Source organism: Melospiza georgiana, chromosome 27 (genome assembly GCF_028018845.1).
Source record: "Melospiza georgiana isolate bMelGeo1 chromosome 27, bMelGeo1.pri, whole genome shotgun sequence".
In the NCBI taxonomy this organism is placed as follows: Eukaryota; Metazoa; Chordata; class Aves; order Passeriformes; family Passerellidae; genus Melospiza; species Melospiza georgiana.
This window is the reverse complement of record NC_080456.1, coordinates 6,067,263-6,090,717: the sequence shown is the minus strand read 5'-3', so window position 1 is coordinate 6,090,717 and position 23,455 is coordinate 6,067,263. Positions and strand designations below refer to the sequence as shown.

The window sequence follows — 23,455 nt, the reverse complement described above, 5'->3', positions numbered from 1 at the left end:
ACAGCTCACGGGGAGCTCAGAGCAGGAGCAGTGAGTTCCTGGAGCTGGCCAGCAGGAAAAGCAGAGTAAAGCATCCACAGCTTGGGACCGTTTGGGAATCTGGGCCTGCGAGTCCCTTTGTGCTCCAGGACTGTGTGTGGTGGGTGCTGACCTGTCCTGGGTGGGCAAATCCTCCAGCTTGGGGAGGTGCTGTGGGGGATCCTGCAAGCGGCTGTGTCCCCCCACCCAGGAGAAGAGCAAGGAGGAGCAGGAGGAGCGTGGCAGCCCTCCATCAGCTGGTGCTGCTGGTGCTGCTGGTGCTGCTGGTGCTGCTGGTGCTGCTGCCCAGCCCCACGGGTGCCCTGAGGAGGAAGCTGCCAGCCTGGCAGAGGTGACAGTGGCTCCCTGGCATCCCTGGCTTTGCATGCAGTAGGCAGCTGCTGGTGTTGTGGTGTGTGGTGTCTGCAGCTGCTTGGCTTGTTGCTGGTGCTGGTTAAAGTGTAATGCTGCTCGCTGGGAGCAGTGGTTTGGGAGGCAGGGATTTCCCATCAGGTAGTGCCACTTGGGGTGGGTGGGATGTTACAGCTTGGGAAAAGTCACCCAAAGCCAGTTGTAACCCAGCTGACTTGTCCAGCTCTGAAATCCAGAGAAAATCTCTAGCAAGTCTCTAGAAAATCTCATAGAAAGTCTTGCTGCAGGAGGAAAAACCTCCCTCCTCCTCCTCCTCCTCCTCTTCCTCCTCCTCCTGTGGGTCTGGCTGCCACGGGTCCCTTTTCTGCAGAGCTGCGTTTGTGATCATCAAGGTGTGAGCCTGACAAAAGGATTGCCTGTTACTGCCATTGAAACAGGATTCTGCCAGCCACAGAGATTATTCTGGGATATTTCAGTAGCTCAGATGAACCTGCCTGGGGAGAGGTCCTTTTGTGTGCACTCCATTGCTGGTGTGCTGACACATTTTGGGGCATGTGTGATCCTGTTCAGGCATCAGAGCCCTGCTTGGCCTTGTTTGGGATATCCTGGACACTGCCAGGTGCCCTGGTGGGATGTCCTCAGGAGAACTCTGGAGCAAGGTGTGCAAAGGGAGCAGAACTTTCCAGCCACCCTAACCCCCGTAAGAGGGGAAGCACTAAAGAACTTGCCTGTGCCCACCTTTCCTGGGTCCTGCTGTGCCCAGGGAGCCTCCCGTGGCTGGTTGGTGACCCAGGGAGCTGTCAGTGCCAGGGGACTGATTGCAGCTGAGCCCCAGAGCTGCAGGGTTTTGGGCAGTGCCTGGAGCTGGGCTCCTCTGCCCTCTCCGTCCTGCTGGATGCTGTGCCAGGCCTGGCAGGGCAGTGACACACTCAGAACGTGCTCCGGGAGCGCCGCAGGCCTGGCCTGGGAGCTGAGAGCGTTGCAGAGGCTCTCTGATAAAAATACACAGCTAAAATATGCGCTCAGTGTACAGAACACGGCGTGCACAGGAGGCAGCGCTGCTTGACGAGGCAGCGTGGCATTAATAAAACAGTGAGCGAGTGGGACGTGCCAGCAGCTCTGTGTGCGTGCTGATGCTGATGAGGGAGCCTTCCCCTGGCCATGCCCCTGTCCCTGGGCACTGCTGTGGCCTCCCCTCTGCTGGGAGAGGCAGCTGAACCTTTGGGTGACTAAGCTTTAATTTGGGGCTGCTTTTCCCCCATCTCTCAGCCTCCTGTGTTAGTCACAGGCTCTTTCTGAGCTCTGAGTGCTGCTTTCAGTCTGTCCCTCTGGAAGGTGGGATGGAGATCCTGCCTGCTCTCCCCTGCTTGAAATGTCAGCAGGCAGAAGTGAACTGTCCTGTCGTGGTCTCTTACAAATTTCCACCTCTCAGCAGACAGATCCAGTGTGGGAGCACAAACGGGCCTGCAGTGGGGCACGTGGATGCTCACAGGGCTGGTGGCCTTGCACAGCCGCTCTCACCCACTGTGAATAAACAAACAACAGATCAGAAAAAGCCAGAGCCCAAGAAGTGGGTGAGGTTATGCCACTGGAGTCCCTTGCCTTTGAATGGGACTACATGGAAGGAAATCAAACAGGCCTTGAAGTCACCCAAAGATTTGTGATTGTGCTGCTTGCTGTAGGAGAGCCTGCGCTGATCCTCACTCCTGCATGCCCCAGGGAGAGCGTTGGGTCTGTAATTGTGTTTGACTTGCTGCCTAGAAGGAATCCTTAAAGTCGAGGCACCCCGAAGAGGCGGCAGAGTGTTGTTCCCTGGATTCTGGAGCGGCGTGCCCCCCGTCTGCAGCTCAGCTCCTCTCTGGGGAGCCTGGCAGCAGCCTGAGTGCCCAGGCAGAGCTGCGGGAGCCTGCTGGGCACCTGGCAGAAGATGCTCAGGTGGAAGGAGACGCCTCTGCAGCTGAGGAGCTGCCTCTGTCCGAGGGGGACGGGAGCTCAGCAGGGCTGGAGGTGCCCAGCTCTGCCGGGCAGCCCCGAGGTGCCCCTCAGCCTGTGGAGGGCACAGACCAGCCAGCCAGCCTGGCCGCCACTGCCGACACCCTGTCCTGTGCAGAAAGGGCGCTGCAGGAGGAGAGGGAAGAGGCAGCAGCTGATTCAGGGGCAGAGGACAGGCTGGATGATGGCAAAGTAAGAGTCCTGCCTGTGTGCTGTTGGTGTTGGCCGTTCCCATCGTGTCAGGACAGCTCTTGGGGCACTCGCTGTCTGCTTTCCTGTGCAGCCAGCCCAAACCTTGCCTGCTCAGCAGGGCAGTCATTCCCGGGAGTGCTCCGAGTGCCCAGCTGGGCACCTGCAGGGCTGAGCTGGGCAGTCCTTCCCTGCTGCACACCCCACAGCCACCACAGGCGCAGCCCTGGGTGTGTTCTGTGTGTTCTGGGTCTGCAGGAGGAGCAGCCCCAGCTCCCATTGCCTGTGCTGGGCCAGCAGGGCCGGTAATGCAGCTCTGCCCGTGCTGCTTTGTGTTTCTCCTGCTGTTGTTTGTCTCAGCTTGCTCAGAGCTGCGCTCACAGCTCTGTGCGAGGTGAGAGCTGGCAGTGGGGCAGAGCCCAGGGCTGTTCTGGAGCTGGGAGTGGGGCAGAGCCCAGGGCTGGAGCTGGGAGTGGGGCAGAGCCCAGGGCTGTTCTGGAGCTGGGAGTGGGGCAGAGCCCAGGACTGGAGCTGGGAGTGGGGCAGAGCCCGGGGCTGTTCTGGAGCTGGGAGTGGGGCAGAGCCCAGGGCTGTTCTGGAGCTGGGAGTGGGGCAGAGCCCAGGGCTGTTCTGGAGCTGGGAGTGGGGCAGAGCCCAGGGCTGTTCTGGAGCTGGTTCTGGAGCTGGCAGCACACATTCTGGGAGCACAGACCCTGCCAGCGTGTGAGCAGAGCTCAGGAGCAGGGCTGGGGCTGTGTCACACACTGCCTGCCCACAGCTGGGCTGCCAGACCCGCTCATGTCCACGGTCCATGGCAGGATCCCAGCCAGAACTGGGGATCTGATGGACGATCTCTCTGCAATCTGGCTGCCTTCCTGCTGATTCTGATCGTTTCTCAAGCTCACTGATGCGTAATGTCTGTAAGAAATGATGAACTGCAAATCTGAGCCTGGAAAACGCCCTGCAGAGCTGAGGGTGCTGCTTTCCCAAGCTCATCTCTGTGCTCTGTGTAAATCTGAGGCTGGAAAATGCTCTGTGCCCTGCAGAGCTGAGGGTGCTGCTTTCCCAAGCTCATCTCTGTGCACCTGAGCTGTTCTGCTGAGCTCAGCAGGGCCACAGGGTGCTCCCACCGAGCAGCTGCAAATGGCTGGGAGTGCAGGGGCACTTAGGCACAGCAAAGTGCAATTTTAAAGTGCTTTTATGGCTCCAGCGCTGTGCTGGGAGCTCTGAGAGCTGCAGGGATCCTTGCAGATGGAGAGGAAGCAAGTGCCTTGTGTCAGGGGTGTTCAGGGAGCACCTCAGTGCCCTGCCCAGCCCCAGCTCCTGCCCTTGTGGTGCTTTGTGCTTGTCCTTGGGTCACACATCCCTGTGCTGTGGGTCACACTCATCCTTGTCCTTGGGTCACACACATCCCTGTCCTTGGGTCACACTCATCCTTGGTGTCTCCCCCACGATGTCCAGTCGCCTTTTCTTGCCCGGCTCAGGCCCGGTTTGTGCTGGCAGCAGCAGTGCCCGGGTGAAGCTGCAGGGTGGGACCTGTGCAGGCTCTGATGGGTTTTTCCTCTCAGCTTTCCAAGGCATCCGGGGTCAGTGGCTGTGAGCAGGACCTGCCAGTCTCCAGGAGCTCCGACCATGAGGTGCCTCAGCTGCTGGTGAGTCACCAAAAACTCCTTTTCCTCCTCTTCCTCCTTTTCTCCTCCTTTTCCTCCTCTTCCTCCTTTTCTCCTCCTTTTCCTCCTTTTTTCTCCTTTTCCTCCTTTTTTTCTCCTTTTTCTCCTTTTTTTCCTTTTTCCTCCTTTTTTTCTCATTTTTTCCTACCTTTTCTCTTCCTTTTTTCCTCCTTTTTTTCCTCCTTTTTCCTCCTTTTTTTCCCTTCTTTTTTCCTCCTTTTCTCCTCCTTTTTTCCTCGTTTTTTTTCCCTCATTTTTTCCTCCTTTTCTCCTCCTTTTCTTCCTTTTCCTCCTTTTTCCCCCGGGTGTGGGCACCAGCTTCCCCTGGCACGGTGCAGTGCCCATCTCTGCGGTGCCCATCTCTGCAGTGCCCACTCTGCGGTGCCCACTCTGCTGCCATGGGCGTGCTGAGGGGGTTCTGGGCTGTGCTGGGACGTTGCTGTCAGCACCTCTGCTTGCCCATCACACACACTGATCCTTTCTGCCGTCTCTTTTAGGGCTTGGACGCCAAGAGCCAGCTGTGCCAGGAGGGTCTGGGCGTGGGGACGGTGCCCCCTGATCTGGACAGCGCCAGGAGCAAGGTCAGGGCCGTGTGGGGGATCAGGGGGGCTCTGGGGCACCGTGGTGCTGTCAGTGAGGGCCCTGCAGAGCTGAACAGGGCTGCTCTCCTTTCTTCTTTTGTATTTGTCCTTTTCTCTCTCCTAAGCAGATGGGAGGGATTTGTGTGGCAGAACACGATAGAATCAATGGGAGGAAAAGGAGGTTAACTCCCTCTGACAGATTTTGGTAGAGGGAAGCTTATTTTTAAGCATTTAGTTGCCTTGCCTGCTCTAGTGCAGGGGGGAAAGGGGCTCCTCTCAGCGGGTCTGTGGCACGTGTGTGCACGTGCCTGTGCCAGCCTGGCACGCAGCGCTGCCCAGGCAGAGATTGCTGTGGTCTCTGCTCCATCCTTGCCCTCTCAGCGTGGCTCTGAGCTGCTTTGCTCAGCCCCACGTTCCTCTGGAGCCCTCCCAGCCCATCTCCAGCTGGGCCTTGCCCTGACTGTGGCGCATCAGCGGCTCTGAGGTGGCACAGTGCCACCTGTCCAGCAGAGAGGAGCAGTCCTGTCCGCAGGGCTGTGCCTGCACAGCACACCTGTGCTTCTGTGCCCAGTAATGAGCACAATCCCATGTGAAGGGAAAACAAAGCTCCTCTGCTCCCTGCCCGGCCCTGAGCGTGCCAGTGCTGCTGGGGGCAGGCAGGGTGGGTTGGGTACAGCCCTGCCCGGGCAGAGCTGGGTGTGAAATGCAGCTCCCTGCAGAACTGCAGCTGTTCCCTGTGAGCAGTTCCCAATCAGGATCCCTGTTCATGGCTCAGAGCAGTTCCCTGTGAGCAGTTCCCCTGCAGGATCCCTGTTCCTGGCTCAGAGCAGTTCCCTGTGAGCAGTTCCCCATCAGGATCCCTGTTCCTGGCTCAGAGCAGTTCCCTGTGAGCCGTTCCCAATCAGGATCCCTGTTCCTGGCTCAGAGCAGTTCCCAATCAGGATCCCTGTTCCTGGCTCAGAGCAGTTCCCTGTGAGCCGTTCCCCTGCAGGATCCCTGTTCGTGGCTCAGAGCAGTTCCCTGTGAGCAGTTCCCATTCAGGATCCCTGTTCCTGGCTCAGAGCAGTTCCCTGTGAGCAGTTCCCATTCAGGATCCCTGTTCCTGGCTCAGAGCAGTTCCCTGTGAGCAGTTCCCCTGCAGGATCCCTGTTCCTGGCTCAGAGCAGTTCCCCTCTCTCCAGGATGATCCCTGCCCCATTTTCTGGCTCCTGCCCATCCCAGGCTGCTCTGACAGAGCCCATTTGAGCCAGGGATCGTTTGCTGGTCTCGGTTCTGGGGAAGTGCAGCCATCAGTCCCAGGGGCAGCAGGGGCTGGCTGGGGGCCCTGCCCAGGCTGATGTGATGGGAGCTGACAGCACTTGCAGGGAACCCTTCTGCTGTTTGCTCTGCTGCACATTTGCATTAATTACTGCGGCGTTAATTCCGCCCTGCCTCGGCCCTGTGCCAGGGGCTGGGCTCACCTGCTGGGGTCCCCAGAACCCTGGGAATGGGCCCTGCCTGCTTCCCTGGGGCTCACAGGTGAGGGGGGATGTCCTTGCCCTGCTCAGGTGTCCGTGCTGCAGGGACAGAGGGAGCTGGGAGCAGCTGATTATTTCACATTCAGACACTTTCTATTCATATTTCTGGTGTTTACTATGCCACAAATGAGCCAACTGGATGCTCAGTGTGCTGCCAGGGGGGCTGGGTTGCTGAGGTGCCCCTGAGTCAGAAATGCCTGGATGGAGACTCCGTGCAGCCCCTCACACCCTGCCCCAGAGCCCAGGTGGGAGACAGGACTGAGTCCTGATGTGGTTTTTGGTCCCAGACAATGCAGCCTCTGCTTCATTGCCACAGCACTCCGTGTGGGGGACATTTCTCTTTTGGGAGATTGCTCTCCTGTGCTTTCCAGGGAGTTCAGGATTGTAAAATGAGCTTCAGGAAAGAAAAGCCAAACCCATATCCCCAGTTCTGAGGGAGTCACAAACCCCACCCTGTTTGCTTTTACCTGCAGGAGCTGGGAGAAGAGGACAAAGACCAAAGCAAAGCCAGTGTGGAGAAGGAGCAAAGGAAAGGAGCAGAAGCTGCTGAGAGGTATGGTACAAACAGGGGCACAGGGGAGGCCTGGGCAGCTCCAGCTCCTGCTGCCCTCCTTGCCTTGCTGTGCTCACTGCAGCCTGCCCAGGTGTGCCCAGGTGTGCCCTGTGCAGCTCCCCCTGTGCTGCAGCCTCTACCAGGACCTTGCCCACCTGCCCTGGGCTCTCCTGATCTTGTGTGCCCTCTCTTGTGCTGCCCAGTGAGAGGGACCCCAGCGCTGCTGAGACGCCCTTGGAGCCCTGGGGCTCAGAGAATCCCCGTGGGGAGGAGCAGCAGGAGGGAGCCCTGGACAGCCTGGTGGATCCCGAGGAGCTGCCTGGCCCACAGAACCTGTAAGGGCTTGGTGGCAGTGCCTGGTGTGTGGCTGGGACTGCTCCTGTGCCCCTGTCCCTCTGTCCCTGGGCTTGGTGGGCGCAGTGGGGCTGTGTGCCCGTGCCAGCAGCTGTGCCCCTGCCACCGTGCCAGCTGAGCGGCCTGGGCAGGGCCAGGGCAGCAGCTCAGGGCTCCCTGGGATGAGGGGAGCTGCTGCTTTGTCTCTGGGAAAGCCTTTCCTTTTGTGTTCTCCCTCCCACAGAACCTGCTGGGTGATGCTGAGCTGGGCAAAAAAAGGGCAAAACCCCACAGATTCAGCCCATTTACAGCCACTGGGCACCTCGGGGGCAGCGAGACAGTGGGGTCAGAGCTGAGCCCTCGCCCAGGCTGCTGTTGTGTGCTGCTGTGTGGGTTCCTGCCTGCAGCTCAGGGGGTGAGAGCTGCTGACTCTGCATTGCCATCAGGGACACAGCAGCAGGTGCAGCTGCAGGGGTCAGGCAGTGTCCGTGGGGACAGGGGTCTCTGTTCTCCAGGAGCTGTGTAAATGTGTGTGTGTGTGTGTGTGTGTGTGTGTGTGTGTAAATGTGTGTGTGTGTAAATGTGTGTGTGTGTAAATGTGTGTGCGTGTGTAAATGTGTGTGTGTGTGTGTGTGTAAATGTGTGTGTATGTAAATGTGTGTGTGTGTAAATGTGTGCGTGTGTAAATGTGCGTGTGTGTAAATGTGTGTGTGTGTAAATGTGTGTGTAAATGTGTGTGTGTGTAAATGTGTGTGTGTGTGTAAATGTCTTTGTGTGTAAATGTGTGTGTGTAAATGTGTGTGTGTGTGTGTAAATGTCTTTGTGTGTAAATGTGTGTGTGTAAATGTGTGTATGTGTAAATGTGTGTGTGTGTGTGTAAATGTGTGTGTGTAAATGTGTGTGTGTGTAAATGTGTGTGTGTGTAAATGTGTGTAAATGTGTGTGTGTGTAAATGTGTGTGTCTGTAAATGTGTGTAAATGTGTGTGTGTGTGTGTGCTGGGGCTCCTGTGCAGCACAGTCTGGGGCAGAGGAACGAGGTGATGCCCAGGTGGAAGGGGCTGAAAGGCTCTGCAGAGCAGCCTGGTGAAGGACACCTGGTGCCAGGGGGGCTCCGTGAAGGGGGATTGTTCCACACCCCACCTCTTTGCTGTGCCTTGCTCTCTGTGCCAATGGCTGCAGAAATGACCTTTTCTCTCCTGGCTGAGGCTGAGGAGCTGGGGCTGTTGTTTCCCTGGCTCCTGGCAGGATCCCTCTGCCTTGCCCTGCCAGTCTCACAGCATGGTGAGACCTTCCTGCTTTGTTCCCCAGCAAAGAACAAAAATCTTCCTTCCTAGACTAATCTCGATTTTCCCCTCCTTCCCCTTCAGCTTAAAATTTCGCTGCTGTCTCTCTGAAAAATACCTAATTAGGACCTAATTGGGTTTGGATTTTTGGAGTGCTGGGGCTTTCTGTTGCCTGAGCTGGCAAGTTCCCAGCACACTTCAGGCTGCAATTGCAGAAGGAATACCTGGTCCATGAGAAGCAGCAATCCCTGGGCTGGGAGGGATAGATACCTTGGGAGCAGGTGCTGATGGATCTGCTCCTGTGCCTGGCCAGGGCTTTTCCTCAAGCCAGATTTTATTGACAGATTTTATTTTGGGTGGGCCACAGCCAGAGTTATTTGGGCCTGGGGTGCAGCTGGGGCTGGGTTCATTGATCAGCTGGAGATTCTCTGGAGCCACCAGTGATCCTCAGGAACCTCCCGAGGTCAGCAGTGAAGCTTTTGGAGTAGGTGGCTCTGAGATTGTTGGTTTGGGGTTGATGCTCCGTGCAGGAGATGGGTGCTCCTTTTATGTTTCTCTGTTTTCTGTCACCCTTTAGCCAAAGGAGCTCTTTGTCTTTGGTAGGGAACCTGAGAAGGACGTGGAGCAGTCCTTGAGCCAGCTTCATGATGAATCCCTGGAGGAAATCGTCAGGGAGGTGGAGACAGAGCTGGAGCAAGAGGAAATACATTTATTTCCAGCAAAGGAGGAGAAAACCCAGCAATTCCAGGAGGAGATGAGGCAGGAGGAGGAGGAGGATGCTGAAAAGCTTCATCAGCAAAAAGCAAAGCCCCTCAGGTACTTTCCTTTTTTTACTCCATCTCCTGCAAGCCTTTCCAAGGGGGATTTTGTGCTGCTGTAGGCACCGCTGGGAATGGGGCAGAGCTGGGGAAGGAGCAAGATCAGGGCTCTCAGGGAGGAGGAGGAGGAGGAGGAAGGACAGGCATTGGGTCCGGGCTCTCAGGGAGGAGGAGGAGGAGGAGGAAGGACAAGCATTGGATCAGGGCTCATCAGGAAGATGCAGAAATGGCACCTAGAGGGGAAAAAAAAAAGTGTAGCAAAAGGGTATAATATGGAAATGTGGAGCTTCCAGATGTGCTAATGCATCCAGGTACCTTGCCTGGGAGCCTGCATGCATTTAATGAGAGTGGATTTCACTTACATGCAAAAAAAAAAAGAACAAAAAACCCCAAAGAAGTGTAAACTGTGATGAGATAGCAAGTTTTAAAGCCACCCTGCTCAGGGTTGGTGCTGGGGCTCCATCTCCTGTGCCAGCAGCAGGTCCTGCAGGTGTGGGGGGAATGAATGTGTCGCCCCAGCTGAGCTGGAGCCCTCGGACACGGGACTGGGAGGTACTGAACCCATTTCCTTTGGTTTTATTTTCTGTCAGCTCTCCAGAAGAAGATTTAGCAAAGCCTGAGCAGGAAGAGCAAGAGCTGCTGCTCAGAGAGGAAAAGGCCCAGAGGCTGGAGGAGCTGCGAGCCCAAATGGCCTCAGAGCTGGAGGCAGAGGAGCAGAGGATGAGGTGGGAGGTTCTGCTGCCGTTCCTGGGCTGCGCAGGGCTGGCTTGGAGGGCAGGGCTGGGCACAGAGCCAGCAGGGATGAGCCCTGAGCCCCCTGCATGGATCCATCCCTGTGCTCTGTCCCACACCAGCAGGGCAGAGCAGGAGGCCCGGCTGCAGGAGCTCAGGGACGAGTGGCAGTGCCAGCAGCTGCTGGAGCAGGAGAGGCTGCAGAGGCAGCAGCAGCTTGCCCTGGAGGAGATGAGGCTGGCAGCAGAGCGGGCCCAGCAGAAGGAGATGGGCGAGCTGGAACAGGAGCAGGAGGAGTTCCTGAGCCAGCTCAGGGACAGGCTGGACAGGGAGAAGAAGAAGGTGAGACCTTTGTGGCCAGGCTGAGCCATTCCTGGCTGGCAGGGCAGTGCCAGGTGTGGGGTGAACTCACACCTGCAGGGTTTTGAGGGCACCGAGGGCAGGTGCCAGGGCTGTTGGGGGCACAGGGAGGTGGGCAGGAGGGCTCCCCAGTTGTTATTGATTAACTAACAATCACTGCAATGGCCACTCTGCACTGAAGACAAATAAGGATCACAAGATAAGGATCGCTGTGTGTCTCCCCAGCCCTGTTATCAGATCAGAACCGAGCTGAGCCTTTATCAGCTCCCAGCCCCTCTCTGGCTGCTGGTTCAGCCCTGCCAGGACCTGGGCAGCCCCTCGATGGGGCATTTGCAGTCCCTGCAGCCCAGCATGACGGGGGTTCATGGAGATCCCTGCAGGGAAAGCCCAGAGGGAGCGAAGGCACCTGCAGTGATCCCGTTTGGAGGGGGGTCACTGCTGTGCCTGTTGGTGCTTTTGGACAGGGTTTAATTGCAAATGCACCTCATCCCCACACGCAGAGCTTTCCCAGCAGAGTGTTGTGCTCGTGTTTCTGCAGGCAGCAGAGGAGCTGGAGGAGCAGAGTGCCAGGGAGCTCCAGCAGCTGAGGGCTGCCGCCGAGGAGAAGCACCACGAGGTGAGGACGGTGTCCTCAGAACGTCAATGGTTGGGGTTTATTTTTTCCTCATGCTGTCACCAAAGGTGGCCAGGGAGGGTGGCATTAGTTTTTTCCCCCTCCCTGGCTGCGTTTCTGGTCTGGCTCAGCTGCAGGCGGGGCTGGTGGGGCTGTGGAGGGCATGGGATGGATCCTGTGCAGAGGCTGAGGCGTCTCTGGGGGTGCCTTTCCTGCCAGGTCATTGCCAGCCTGCAGGCCCAGCTGGCAGAGGCACAGAGCAGCCAGGAGGCCCAGCTACGCGAGGAGCTGCAGAGGGCAGACCAGAAAGTGCAGGAAAAAGCCCTAAAAGTGAAGGAATACGAGCGTGAGGTGAGTGGTGGCTCTGTGCTGAATGTTCCTCACACTCTCAGGTGTGGGGAGAGCTCTGGGTGCCCACAGCCCTGCCTTGGGGAGCAGGACATCCCCCAGCATCTCACCTCAGCGGGATGAAGGCTCTGTGCTCCCCAGGACACAGTCCCTGGTGCTGTGACCGTGTTCACAGGGGTCTGAGGATGAGGGAAGAGACGAGGATCTGACTCCATGTTTCAGAAGGCTTGATTTATTATTTTATGCTATATATTACATTAAAACTATACTAAAAGAATAGAAGAAAGGATTTCATCAGAAGGCTGGCTAAGAACAGAAATAGAAGGAATGATAACAAAGGCTTGTGACTGACCAGACAGCCCAGACAGCGGGACTGTGATTGGCCATTAATTAGAAACAACCCCATGAGACCAATCCCAGATGCACCTGTTGCATTCCACAGCAGCAGATAACCATTGTTTGCATTTTGTTCCTGAGGCTTCTCAGGAGGAAAACTCCTGAGGAAAGGATTTTCCATAGAAGATGTCTGTGACACTGATCCCACTGTGCCCTGGGCTGGGTGGGGGGCTGGTTTTGGGGACCCCACTGCAGTGCAGTGCTGCAGCTCAGGGGAGCCCCTTTCCCTGCCCCTTTCCCTGCAGCTCAGCGAGCTGATGGGCGACAGGCGGCGGGAGGTGGAGAAGGAGCACGAGAGGAGGATGGAGAGGATGAGAGAGGAGCACAGGGAGGCCCTGGAGCGGATCCAGCAGCACTTCGAGGAGGAGGTACTGCCTGGGGGGCTGCACTTGCCCTGGGTGCTGTCTGTCCAGCTGGAGAGCTCTGTGTGTCCTTGCTGCATTGGAGAGCTCTGTGTGTCCATGCTGAGAGCCCTGCATGTCCATGCTGTATTTCTGGGGATCCCTCCCTGTCCATGCTGCATTTCTGGTGATCCCTGCATGTCCATACTGTATATCTGGAGATCCCTGTGTGTCCATGCTGCATTTCTGGAGATCCCTGCATGTCCATACTGTATTTCTGGTGATCCCTGCATGTCCATACTGTATTTCTGGTGATCCCTGTGTGTCCATGCTGCATTGGAGATCTCTGCATGTCCGTGCTGCATTTCTGGAGATCCCTGCATGCCCATACTGTATTTCTGGCGATCCCTGCCTGTCCATGCTGCATTTCTGGGGGTCCCTGTGCCTCACAGAGGTGTTCCCCTGCCCCCTGGGCTGGCAGGAGCGCCGGCAGAGGTCGGAGCTGCTGGAGGGGCTGCGCAGCGAGGCCGCGCGGCTGCGGCAGCTGCACGAGGCCGAGCTGCAGCGGCTGCAGGCGGAGCTGGAGGGGAGGCTGGCGGCCCTGCAGCAGAGGCACAGGGAGAAGGTGAGCAGCAGGCCCTGCCTCTGGGCCCTGGGGCTCCTCAGAGGTGCCCTGGAGGCTCCCCACCCTGTCCCCCTGTCTGTCGCCAGCGCAGAGTGACGGGCGCCAGTGGCAGGTCACAGTTCCCGGCTTGTGTTTTACTGGTGAGGGGGGAGCCTGTGCCCTTCTCTTTAACTCAGCTCCCTGTGCAGGAAAGAAAGCTCCAGGATTCAGAGAACGAGCTCGAGATCCGCATGAAGAGCATCCAGGCCAGATCAGAGAAGCTCCAGAGCCAGGTGAGTCCTCACAGAGCTCCCCTGACCTGTGCCGGTCCTCGGGCTGGTTCCTCATGGGAGCTGCTCAGGAAAGCTCAGCCAGGGCTGAGCCATCCCACTGAGAGTGATGTGTCAGCAGTCAGAGCAGGGCTGAGCATTGCTGGTGTTTGCTGGGAAAGCCCAAGCTCTGGGTGTGCTCAGTGCTTTGGGGGCAGTGAGAGGGGTCACAAAGCAAACCTGACAACTCTCCTCGTTTAGGAATGGCTGTGGGACTCAGGCCTGAGGTGCTGCTCAGCATCAGCAGTGCCCTGGCTCTGACACTGGCCTGCCCTTCCCCTGTGACAGGAGGAGTCCCTGCAGAGGAGGAGGCAGCTGCTGCTGGACGAGGATGGACGGATGCAGCTGGAGAGAGACGTACGGACACCTGGGCTCGAGAGGGGCTGTGCTGCTCTGGGCTGAGGGCACAGAACTGGGGCTTCAGGGAAGCGCAGTGGGTCATTCTGAGCTCCCCAAAGAGAACAGTCCTGTTCTCCCAGGATGGGTGTGTGGCTGTGTAGCTCGGGGACCCTGTGAGCTGTGTGCCCCTTGTCTGGCTCTTGGGGAGATGACTGTGAGGGATTGTCACTACAGGACACGAAAGAACACAAGTGCACACCGCTGTTCTCAAGGTAAAGGAAAAAAGGGAAGTTTATTTTCTGACTTTATCATTTATAGTTTTCTAAAAGTGACAGCGGATTGGAGGGTGACAGTGCCACCTCTCCAATGACACTGGTCAAGCTAACAGTCCATCAACTTTTTCTTCTTCTATAAAGGAATGCAGAACAATGAGTTATTTACAGAAAGCGTGTGAGAAAGTTCACTACAAGAATGTCAGCCTCAGAAGGATTAGAAAATCTTAAAAAACCAGGGTGATAAGGGATGTCCTGTGTTCTCCCAGGAGGCTGCTCTGGCCTCTCAGCTGCGCCTGGAGGAGAGCAGGAAGGAGCACTGCAGCCTGCTGGAGTCCGTGCGGCAGCTGCGCAGGACCCTGCAGGAGCTGCAGGACCAGAAGGCTGAGCTGGAGGCCCAGGTGGACCTGCTGCAGAGCCGCAGCCAGAGGCTGCACAAACGCATTGGGTGCGTGTGAGGAATTGCCTCTGATACCCCAAAATCTGCCCCGTGCCCCTGGCAAACCTCCCCACCCTAACCTGGGCCTCTCCCCGACCTCTGAGCTCTGTGTTGGGCCATGTTCCTGCAGAATCCTCAGGTGCCCATGGGGGCACAGAGTTGCTGGGGGCTGGTTCTGGATTTTTCATTAACTTGGGGTGTGAATTTCAATTTGCTCCTTCACCTCTGCAGGTCAGGTTTGCCTCCTCCACTCCTGCCTTGGGTGGTTAATGGGGGGCTGTGAGAGGGGCACAGAAATGCAAAGAGGTTTTCCTGAGGGGGCTGAGCTGCTCAGGAGGGGTGGGAAGCAGTTTCCCTGCCCAGCCCTGGTGTTGCCAGCCCTGTGGCCATTTCCCTGCTGGAATCTGGAGCTCACTCTGGACACCAGTGCAGGCTAATCAAGTGCCTCTGCTGCTGCTTTTTCCTGTGGCAGAGAGCTGGAGGAAGCAATCAGGAGCAAGCAGGAGGCTCTGAAAGAACTGGAGGCAGAAGAAAGCGTGGAATCTCCAAGAAAGAAAGCTGAGCTCTGTGTTGAAGACCTGAGAGAAACTCCTCAAGCTGTGAGTAAAGCAGCCTGTGAAGGTGTTTGCCTTGCGAGATCTGAGGCTGAAACTCCCTTGAAAATCCCAGCATTTGTTCCTTCTGTTTGAAACCATTTGAGGTGCAGAGATGGATTTCTCTTTGCTGGTGTGTTCAGTAGTATTTGCAGGTGTCTGTCTATTATTGGTGGGTGGAGAGGAGTGTGGGGTACTCAGATCAAAAGCAGGGACAGAAATGCCTTTGTTGCCCTCAAGAGCCACATCAGGAGCATCCCCGGTGCTGTGCTCAATCTGGGCAGTGCCACGGTGATGTCAGTGGATCCTTAGGGGCCCGGCCTTCTGTTTCCCCCATAAACACTCGGCTTTTCAATATGTCACCCCCAGCACTCGTCCAGAGAGCCTTCCCCAGCCTCCCAGAGCCCCGAGGAGAGCGAGCTGCAGCTGGACCGGTGAGCTCCCGTGCCGGGAGAGCTCCTGCTCTGTGCTCGGTGTGCCCCGAGCCCGTTGGGGGCTGCTGCGTGAGCCGGGCAGCGGCACAGGGAGCCAGCACAGCCCTCCTTTCTGCCCAGAGTGCAGAGTTTCCTCTCGGCCGAGGGGCAGTCCCTGCGCAGCGCCAAGGAGTTCCTGCAGCGCCAGAGCCGCTCCCTGCGCCGGCGCCAATCGGCGCTCAGGGCTGCCAGCCTGCAGTGGCACCAGCGCCTGCACGGGGCCCAGGGGGCCGAGCAGGGTGCCCACAGCTCCCAGCTGCTGCAGGGAGTGCGCCAGAACCTGCAGGAGGTGAGCCCTGGGCGCTGCCTGAGCCTGGCTGTTGGGATCACAGAGCGCCCGCAGCCCTGGCATCTGCTCCTGGTGCTGGGGTGGGCTTGGGGACCCTGGGCTTGGGGACCCTCTTGGATGGGGGCTTGGTGTCCTTGTTGGTGTGGGCTTGGGGACCCTTGGTGGGGGTTTGGGGACCCTTTTGGATGGGGGCTTGGTGTCCCCGTTAGTGTGGGCTTGGGGACCCTTTCGGATGGAGGTTTGGGGACCCTTGGTGGGGGTTTGGGGACCCTCTTGGATGGGGGTTTGGGGACCCTCTTGGATGGGGGCTTGGGGACCCTCTTGGTGTGAGCTTGGGGACCCTCTTGGATGGGGGCTTGGGGACCCTCTTGGTGTGAGCTTGGGGACCCTTTTGGATGGGGACTTGGGGACCCTGGGCTGGGGGACCCTCTTGGTGAGGGCTTGGGGACCCTCTTGGATGGGGGCTTGGTGTCCCTGTTGGTGTGGGCTTGGGGACCCTCTTGGTGAGGGCTTGGGGACCCTTGGTGGGGGTTTGGGGACCCTCTTGGATGGGGGCTTGGTGTCCCTGTTGGTGTGGGCTTGGGGACCCTTTTGAATGGGGGCTTGGGGACCCTGGGCTTGGGGACCCTCTTGGTGAGGGCTTGGGGACCCTCTTGGGTGGCGGGCTCGGGGACCCTCTTGGATGAGGTTTTGGAGGTGAAAGCTCCTTTTCCTCAGGCTGAGCCAGCTCTGAGCCGTGTGCTCACTGTGATGTGCACACCCCTTCCCACACTCTCAAGGACCTGGAGGGATTTCAGTGCAGCAGCCCTCCCTGTGCTGAGCAGAGTGAGGTGGTGGCACTCACCCCGGCTGCTGACAGGCATTATTTCAGTCCTTGCTGTTTGATTTCCCTCCCTGGCACTGGTCTGTGCAGGAGGCAAAGGAGCTGGACAAGATGAAGTCGGCCATGCACAAAGGACAGGTGCTGCTGAAGAAGAAGGAGGAGAAGCTCAGCCAGCTGGAGTGCTCGCTGCTGGAGGAGGTGAATCTCCTGGTGCTGCCAGCAGAGCTGGATTGTGGATCCACTCTGTGTGAGAGCACCAGAGGCTGCTGAGTGTGTGGCTGCAGCTTGGAAAGGCTGCACGGATTGAGCCTGGAGAAAATGGGCAGGTCACCTCCTGTGAGCTGGGATTGAGCCTGCTCTCCTGACCAGAGCAAACCTTGGAGCCTTTGGCTCTGCCAGAGCCCCAGGCAGGGCAGCAGCAGCTGCAGCAGAAGCAGAGCTTTGCTGGTCAGACTCGTGCCCGTGGCACAGAGAGCCCAGGCCTGCAGGAGCTGTGGGGATATTTACAGCACAGCCCTCCTGCTCCACGTGGTGCTGCCTTTGGCCTCTGCACCCCGAGAGCCACAGCAGTCTCTGTGCAGTCAGGCTGTGCTGTCAGGGGCTGGAGACGAGTTTGCCTTCACTTGACCTGTGCCTGACTGCAGCCCAGCTCTGCAGGCAGATTTCCAGTGGCTTTTGTGTTCCAGGGATGATGCAGCAGCTTTTACTGGCTTTGTTTTCCTGCTCCTGGGCAGCTCTCAGATGAGGACACGCTGAAGAGCTCTGCGTGCAGGAAGGTGGTGACGTTTGATCTGAGCTCCTCCGAGGACACAAACAGCACGGCCAGTGTGAACCTGGGCCAGCCCAGGTGTAAGTGCCCACCATGGGAGGCTGCAGGCCTGCTCTGCCTTTCCCTCTCACCTCTCTGCTGTGTCCAGGGCAGGTCTGGCACTGCTCTGTGTGCCCCCCCTGATTGCAAAACTCATTTCCTGCCTTAGTGGCAGATAAGAGGGATGGGCTCTGTGGGTGAACCTGCCTGTTAGATCTCTGTGGATTGTGAAACCTCTCTGGTTTCCCTCTGGTCCTGCAGATCTGTATGGCTCTTCTGCAGGACTCTGGGCTTCCCCTTTCTCCCATCATGGCAGGAGAAGCTGCTGCCGCTCCCTCTGTGCTGCTCTGCTTTCTCGTGGGCTGTGCTTGCCCGCAGTGGTGCTGGGGAGCAAGGGCAGGCAGGCAGCAGGGCTGCTTCCTTGCACTCAGGCTGCTCCTGTCAGCGCTGGCCTCTGATCCCCTCCTTCCCCTTTGTCCCTCCAGCTGACCTGAGCGTGGGTGTGTGGCCCGTGCTGCAGCAGGACAAGATCCAGCACCTGAGGGACTCGGTGCAGAGCATCACCAGCGAGCTCAGCGGGGTCCTGGGGCTCCTGGACTCCCTGAGCCAGCAGCAGCCCCCGCCGCTCACCTCCACGCCCCACCAGGGCATCCCCCTCCCCAGCCACCCCTCCTTGGCTGGCCTGGGGGGCGGCAGCTCCCTGGGGACCCCCCCCAGGGTGTCCCCCCTGCACCAGTGGGGCCGGGGCAGCAGGGCCAGCTCCAGGTGCCCCGTCCCAGGGCAGTCTGTGGACAGCGTGCTGGCAGAGAAATGGCACAGGTATTTCCCAGGTGAGTCTCCCGGCCTCACCCCGCCTGCTTTGCTGGTTCTGTCTCAGGCTTCCAGGGCTGGGGACGGTGGGGGCACTGGTGCTGCTTAGGAAGGGTGCTAAGGGGATAAGGGAGGAGCAGCTCCTTCCAGAAGTGCAGCATGGGGCTGATCCTGCCCTCCTGCTCTTCGATAGCCAAGGGAGCAGCAAAGGAGGAGCCAGCCCTGTCCCCTGTGGCACCAGGGCTCTCCATCTGTGTCCTTGGTGTCCTTGTGGGGCAGGAGAGCACACCCAGGCAGAAATGTCGATTTTTGGGCTCTGTGTTTCATGTCTGTCTTTGCAGAAATGTGGATTTTTGGGGCTCTGTGTTTCATGCCTGTTTTTGCAGAAATGTGGATATTTGGGGCTCTATATTTCATGTCTCTCTTCAGAAATGTGGATATTTGGGCTCTGTGTTTCATGTCTGTTTGTTTTGCAGAAATGTGGATATTTAGGCTCTGTGTTTCATGCCTGTTTTTGCAGAAATGTGGATTTTGTGGGCTCTGTGTTTCATGCCTGTTTTTGCAGAAATGTGGATTTTTGGGCTCTGTGTTTCATGTCTCTCTTGCAGAAATGTGGATTTTTGGGCTCTGTGTTTCATGCCTGTTTTTGCAGAAATGTGGATTTTTGGGGCTCTGTGTTTCATGCCTCTCTTGCAGAAATGTGGATTTTGTTTCATGTCTGTTTTGCAGGTGGGTTCTCGTGGCTCGGGGGGACTCCTGTGGCCCTGGACAGCAAGCTGGGCTATGTCCCTGCAGAGTAAGGACTTTTCCCTCGAGTTCCCCCTGTGCTGCTTTGTTTCTCTGCACTCATTATTGGTCACTCCTCACATAACCAGTACATTACAATTTGACAATTACTGTGAACTACTTACTAAGGAGAAAAGGTGAATTATCAGTAGATATATTAGAGGAGGTGTTTTTCCTTCAGCAGCCCATCACTTTCTCATCTCTGGGATAATTTCTTCCCAGACCTCTTTTTTCCCCACTTACCCCCTCTCTCTCTCTGCCACAGTGAACAAATCAGGCTCTTCCAGCACTCCAAATTCAGTGAGCCAGAGACAAGGAATATTGAGGGGATGATTGAGAGCAACAAGAAATGGCTGAAAGACTTCAAGAAGGATTCCAAAGTGTATCTTTTACCTGGCTCTGGTCTTTATTGCATTCCTGCTTCCTGCAGGAGGTGGGAGGAGGGTGGCAGGAGGGGTGTGAAATGAAGAACTGAGCAGCAATTTCGAGGCCTTGGCCTCTGTTGCAGTGCCTGGTGCTGCAGGGGTGTTTGGCAGATGGAGCAGGAGTGATCTGAGTGCTGCTCTCTGGTCTGTACCTGAGTGAGGAAGTTTCCCTTCCTTTCCCTGTGTTGTGATGCTCTTAAGGGATGCTGCTCAGCTGTAGAGGAGCAGTTTGAGCAGGGAATGGGAGGATTTAAAAATGTGGAAGTTTCCCTTTCTTTCCCTGTGTTGTGATGCTTTTAAGGGATGCTGCTCAGCTGTAGAGGAGCAGTTGGAGCAGGGAATGTGAGGATTTAAAAATATGGGCATTTCCCTTCCTTTTCCTGGGTTGTGATGCTCTTCAGTGATGCTGCTCAGCCATAGAGGAGCAGTTTGAGCAGAGAATGTGAATATTTAAAAATGTGGAAGTTTCCCTTTCTTTCCCTGTGTTGTGATGCTCTTCAGTGAAGCTGCTCAGCCACAGAGGAGCAGTTGGAGCAGGGAAGGTGAGGATTTAAAAATATGGGTTTAAACAGTGCAGAGTGGAGGATGGCGTGGGCAAAGGGCTGCTTCTGGTGCCATGGATGGAGCCCTTGGCACGGGCAGGGCCTGCTGGGCAGCCTGGAGGAGGTGAGGGCACCTGGAGGAGGTGAGGGCACCTGGGGATGGGTGACTGGGCTGTGCTGGGGCAGCGAGGGCTGGGCTCTCTCCAGCTCTGCTTTGAGGAATTCTGTAGCACAGGGCTGGATGCAGGGAGCAGGGCCTGTCTGTGCAGTGAGCAGGGATGCTCCCAGGGGTGCTGTGCTGGGGCTCTGGGTGTCTCCTCCGTGTACACTGATACCAGCAGCACAGCTCCCTGTGCCTCTGGATTCCCTGATCCCCCCTAATTCCCTTTCACTGGGCTGGAGCACGGCCTGTGTGCTCTGGGCTGGCTCAGTACCTGTCCTGGCTGGGCTGACCCTGCTGTGGACCAGGATTTTCCTTCACCCAGCTGCCAGAGCCCTCTCCCCACGGACACAGCAGCCCCTGGGCAGCGGCCCCAGCCTCCTGCAGCTGGGGCTGGATGAGAACAGGGAGATCAAGGTGTACCACTACTGACAGGTGGGGTTCTCCTCTGCAGGGAGGGTGGGCTGGGGGCCTGTGCAGGCTCCCCACCGTGGGCTGGGCTTTGGGGATGCCCGCCTGGCACCTCCACTGTGTCTGTGGCCACGTCCTCGGAACTGGGTGTTTCTGCAAGAGAGTGGAGGAAGGGGCAAATAGAACTTCCCAGGCGGGTTCTTCTAATCCTGTAATGTGTCCAAATATGCTTTATAGACTGTTTAATCCAGCAGTGACATATCAGGGCTTCAATAAATCAACACTGCCCTCATTGGTATTCCAGCGATGGCAGGGCACGGCTGTGAATCACAGAGGAGTGGAGTTAACTGGTCAAGGGGGAGGATGTGCATCCAGCTGGGGCCCTGCTGGAGGAAATGGGTCAGGGAACGAGCCTGCCCCATGCCCAGCAGTGTTCGGTGCCAGGTGGGCAGTGCCAGGCGGCCCCTGGCACTTGGGAGCAGCAGGATGGGGGAAAAATCAGGGAATGGCACGTGCTGGGGAATTTCTGCTGGTTTGGGGTGGGAGATGTGGGAGCTGGGCCAAGAGTGGCAGGTCTGGAGGAGCCCTCCCTGCTCCTCTCGTGCCAGGCTGGCCAGAGCTGGGCAGCAAAGCAGCTGCTGCAGCTCTGTGTGTGATGGCAGCAGGAGCAGAGAGGTGAGCCTGTGAGGATTTAAAAATATGGAAGTTTAAAAAAAAAACGAGGGAATAGTTTTTTTTAAATATTTAAAAAATATTTTAAATAGTTCTAAAACCAGTTTTTAAACTATTTTAAATAGCTTTTAATTTTTTTTTTTTTTAATATGGAAGGATTTAAAAATATGGAAGCAGGACATGGGGAGGGTCTGTGAAACAAAGGAGCTCCATCCGTGTGATGGCAGCAGGAGCAGGATGGTGGCAGGACATGGCAGGGTCTGTGCAGCTGCTGGTGCTCTGTCCCCTGATGGCAGCAGGAGCAGCAGGATGGTGGCAGGACACAGGGAGGGTCTGTGCAGGCACAGTGAGGAGCTCCTGTGGGTGCTGGGCATCCTCCATGCCCTTGGTGGGAGAGGGATCCAGCTCAGCAGCTGGGATCTCCTTCATGCACGGATCCTGGAGGGCAGAATTGCTTTTTTGCCCCAGAATTGCTGCTCCTGCAGCAGATCCATGGGGATCAGGGCTGTGGGAAGTGGCTGAGGAGTTGGGATGGGCAGCTCCTGGAGCTCCCAGCGTCTCCTGGCTTTGCTCGCCAGGTTCCTCTGGGACACGTGCAGAGGGTGTCCCAGCCAGCAGGCATGCTTGGGGCCGGGAGAGGAGGAGGCAGGCTCTCATGGAACGTGCTGTTTGGCCGTTTGTCAGCATTTGCTCCGAGCTGGCTGTGAATGTTTGATGCTTTAGGAAGCTGCGGAGCCGCTCGCCCGTCGGGCTGCTGAGGATGCTGCGCTGCGAGGAGCCCATCTGTGAGGAACCATCTTCACAGCCTCTCTCCTGACCCAGTGCTGGGGGAGGCTCTGGAGCTGCTGTCCCTGTGCTGTGAGAGCCCCTGCGCTGGGTGAGGGTGCCCTGCTCTGCTCCCTGCATACGCCCTGAGCCTGGCACGGCCATGTTTACATGCAAATACAAATACGGAAATATATTTTTTGATGAACACCATTTTGAAGCTCTCTTAAGAATGTATTTATTTTGTTTTTCCTTGCTGTTTTTCTAGAGTTTTTGTAATTGCTCATTAATAGCCTTATTCCTTCCTAGGAAAGGAGGGATCCAAACAAAGATATCCCCTCTGTTGCTGGATTGCACAAAGCCCTTCCTGCAGGGATTTTGCTTTTAGTTTACTGCATACTCAGAGGACACAGGGCAGTGCTTCCAGTCAGGGGTTTTAGAGGGGACCCCACAGCTGTGGTTGCTGTGGCCCAAGCCATATCACTGAGTCCATTCTGTGTTTTGGGAGCAGCATGCATTAATGGTGCAGGGAAATGCCATTTTTTAAACAATAACTCGGTTTGAAACGTGCTCCTTTTTCCTGTTAAAAGCCGGGATAGCAGCTGTATCTGGTTTTGTACAAATTAAATCAACATGAGCCTGTTTTGTATGATGCTGGTGGTTGTCACTGTGTTTTGTTGTAGCTGGGTACCCAGCTGTACTTACCTCTCACATCTCCCCCTGTCTCTGGGCTCTCTCATGTTTTCTCTTGTCAAGGTCACTTCTGGCAGTTCCCAAGACCACTTAAGCTCGCTGGGGCTTTGTTACCATTATTCTTTTAAGTATCTGGACAGGGTAGCAAACGCAGAGGCAGAGAGAAGAAAGCTGAAAACCAAAACCACAGAACGCAAACAAGGCATCGCTCTGGCAGCCTGGCACCTGTGAAAGATGTCTCACTGCAGCTTGGCCGGGGCTGCTGCTTTCCCCTGGCTCTGGCAGCAGCCAGGAGCTGTCCCAGCAGCGTGCTGGGTGCTGTGGGACCTCTGAGTAACACTCACCAGGAGCTACGGAGGCTTGGTGATGTGTTCTTCCCTTTCTCCCATCTCCTGCTTGTCCTGTGGGAGCTGGGGAGGCACAGGGGGAGCAGGGTGGGCATCAGGTGAGGCACAGGGGGAGCAGGGTGGGCATCAGGTGAGGCACAGGAGGAGCAGGGTGGGCATCAGGTGAGGCGCAGGAGGAGCAGGGTGGGCATCAGGTGGGGAGCAGGGGGAGCAGGGTGGGCATCAGGTGGGGAGCAGGGTGGGCATCAGGTGAGGCACAGGAGTAGCAGTGTGGGTATCAGGTGAGGCACAGGGGGAGCAGGTGTGCATCAGGTGGGGAGCAGGGTGGGCATCAGCTGCTTGGGCACAAGTGGAGGCTGGTAGTTTCATCCTCAAAAAGAAAACAAACCACCACCAGGCTTTTTTGCCCCAGTTGCTGCTGTGCCTGGGCTGCACTGGTGTCTGTGCCCTCTGGAGAGCTGGGGAGGAGCTCTGGAGGCAGCACAGTGTCCAGGCAGGCACTGCTGGGGACAAGGCTCCCACCCCAATGCTGAGCAGTTCAGGGAGGTTCTGGGACATCCCAAATCCCAGCTGGAGTGTGGAATCCCCCTGGGTGGTAGTCCCCAGAGAGCAGGAGTGGGCTGGGCTGTCTGTCTGTCCCTGCTCCTGGAGCAGAGGATTTGCCTTTCCTGGAATGCCAGCGCTGTCTGTTGGAGAAACTCTGCGATTAGGAGAGCAAAAGGGCAGGGCCTGATTACTTCACAGGCCGAGCAGGGCTG

The 23,455-nt window shown here is 57.1% G+C and overlaps 1 protein-coding gene across 5 annotated transcripts in view; it reads left to right on the top strand.

Moving 5' to 3' along the window:
• CEP164 (centrosomal protein 164) overlaps positions 1 to 22,451 on the top strand; it is a 28,374-nt gene extending 5,923 nt beyond the window's left edge. For 3 of the 5 annotated variants that reach the window (XM_058041334.1, XM_058041333.1, XM_058041332.1), the window contains 26 exons: positions 230 to 370; positions 2,152 to 2,574; positions 4,140 to 4,223; positions 4,739 to 4,822; positions 6,813 to 6,892; positions 7,096 to 7,227; positions 9,113 to 9,325; positions 9,918 to 10,052; positions 10,185 to 10,401; positions 10,958 to 11,035; positions 11,252 to 11,383; positions 12,022 to 12,144; positions 12,599 to 12,742; positions 12,931 to 13,014; positions 13,339 to 13,407; positions 13,931 to 14,109; positions 14,573 to 14,699; positions 15,063 to 15,127; positions 15,248 to 15,455; positions 16,369 to 16,476; positions 17,013 to 17,127; positions 17,572 to 17,916; positions 18,626 to 18,692; positions 18,948 to 19,064; positions 20,142 to 20,244; positions 21,616 to 22,451. In XM_058041334.1, coding sequence (XP_057897317.1) covers positions 230 to 370; positions 2,152 to 2,574; positions 4,140 to 4,223; positions 4,739 to 4,822; positions 6,813 to 6,892; positions 7,096 to 7,227; positions 9,113 to 9,325; positions 9,918 to 10,052; positions 10,185 to 10,401; positions 10,958 to 11,035; positions 11,252 to 11,383; positions 12,022 to 12,144; positions 12,599 to 12,742; positions 12,931 to 13,014; positions 13,339 to 13,407; positions 13,931 to 14,109; positions 14,573 to 14,699; positions 15,063 to 15,127; positions 15,248 to 15,455; positions 16,369 to 16,476; positions 17,013 to 17,127; positions 17,572 to 17,916; positions 18,626 to 18,692; positions 18,948 to 19,064; positions 20,142 to 20,241 — 3,570 coding nt within the window. In that variant the 3' untranslated portion in view covers positions 20,242 to 20,244; positions 21,616 to 22,451. The remainder of the gene's footprint in view (positions 1 to 229; positions 371 to 2,151; positions 2,575 to 4,139; positions 4,224 to 4,738; positions 4,823 to 6,812; positions 6,893 to 7,095; positions 7,228 to 9,112; positions 9,326 to 9,917; positions 10,053 to 10,184; positions 10,402 to 10,957; positions 11,036 to 11,251; positions 11,384 to 12,021; positions 12,145 to 12,598; positions 12,743 to 12,930; positions 13,015 to 13,338; positions 13,408 to 13,930; positions 14,110 to 14,572; positions 14,700 to 15,062; positions 15,128 to 15,247; positions 15,456 to 16,368; positions 16,477 to 17,012; positions 17,128 to 17,571; positions 17,917 to 18,625; positions 18,693 to 18,947; positions 19,065 to 20,141; positions 20,245 to 21,615) is intronic. The other 2 variants (XM_058041335.1, XM_058041336.1) reach the window with 2 other exon arrangements.
• The last annotated feature ends 1,004 nt before the right edge of the window (positions 22,452 to 23,455 follow it).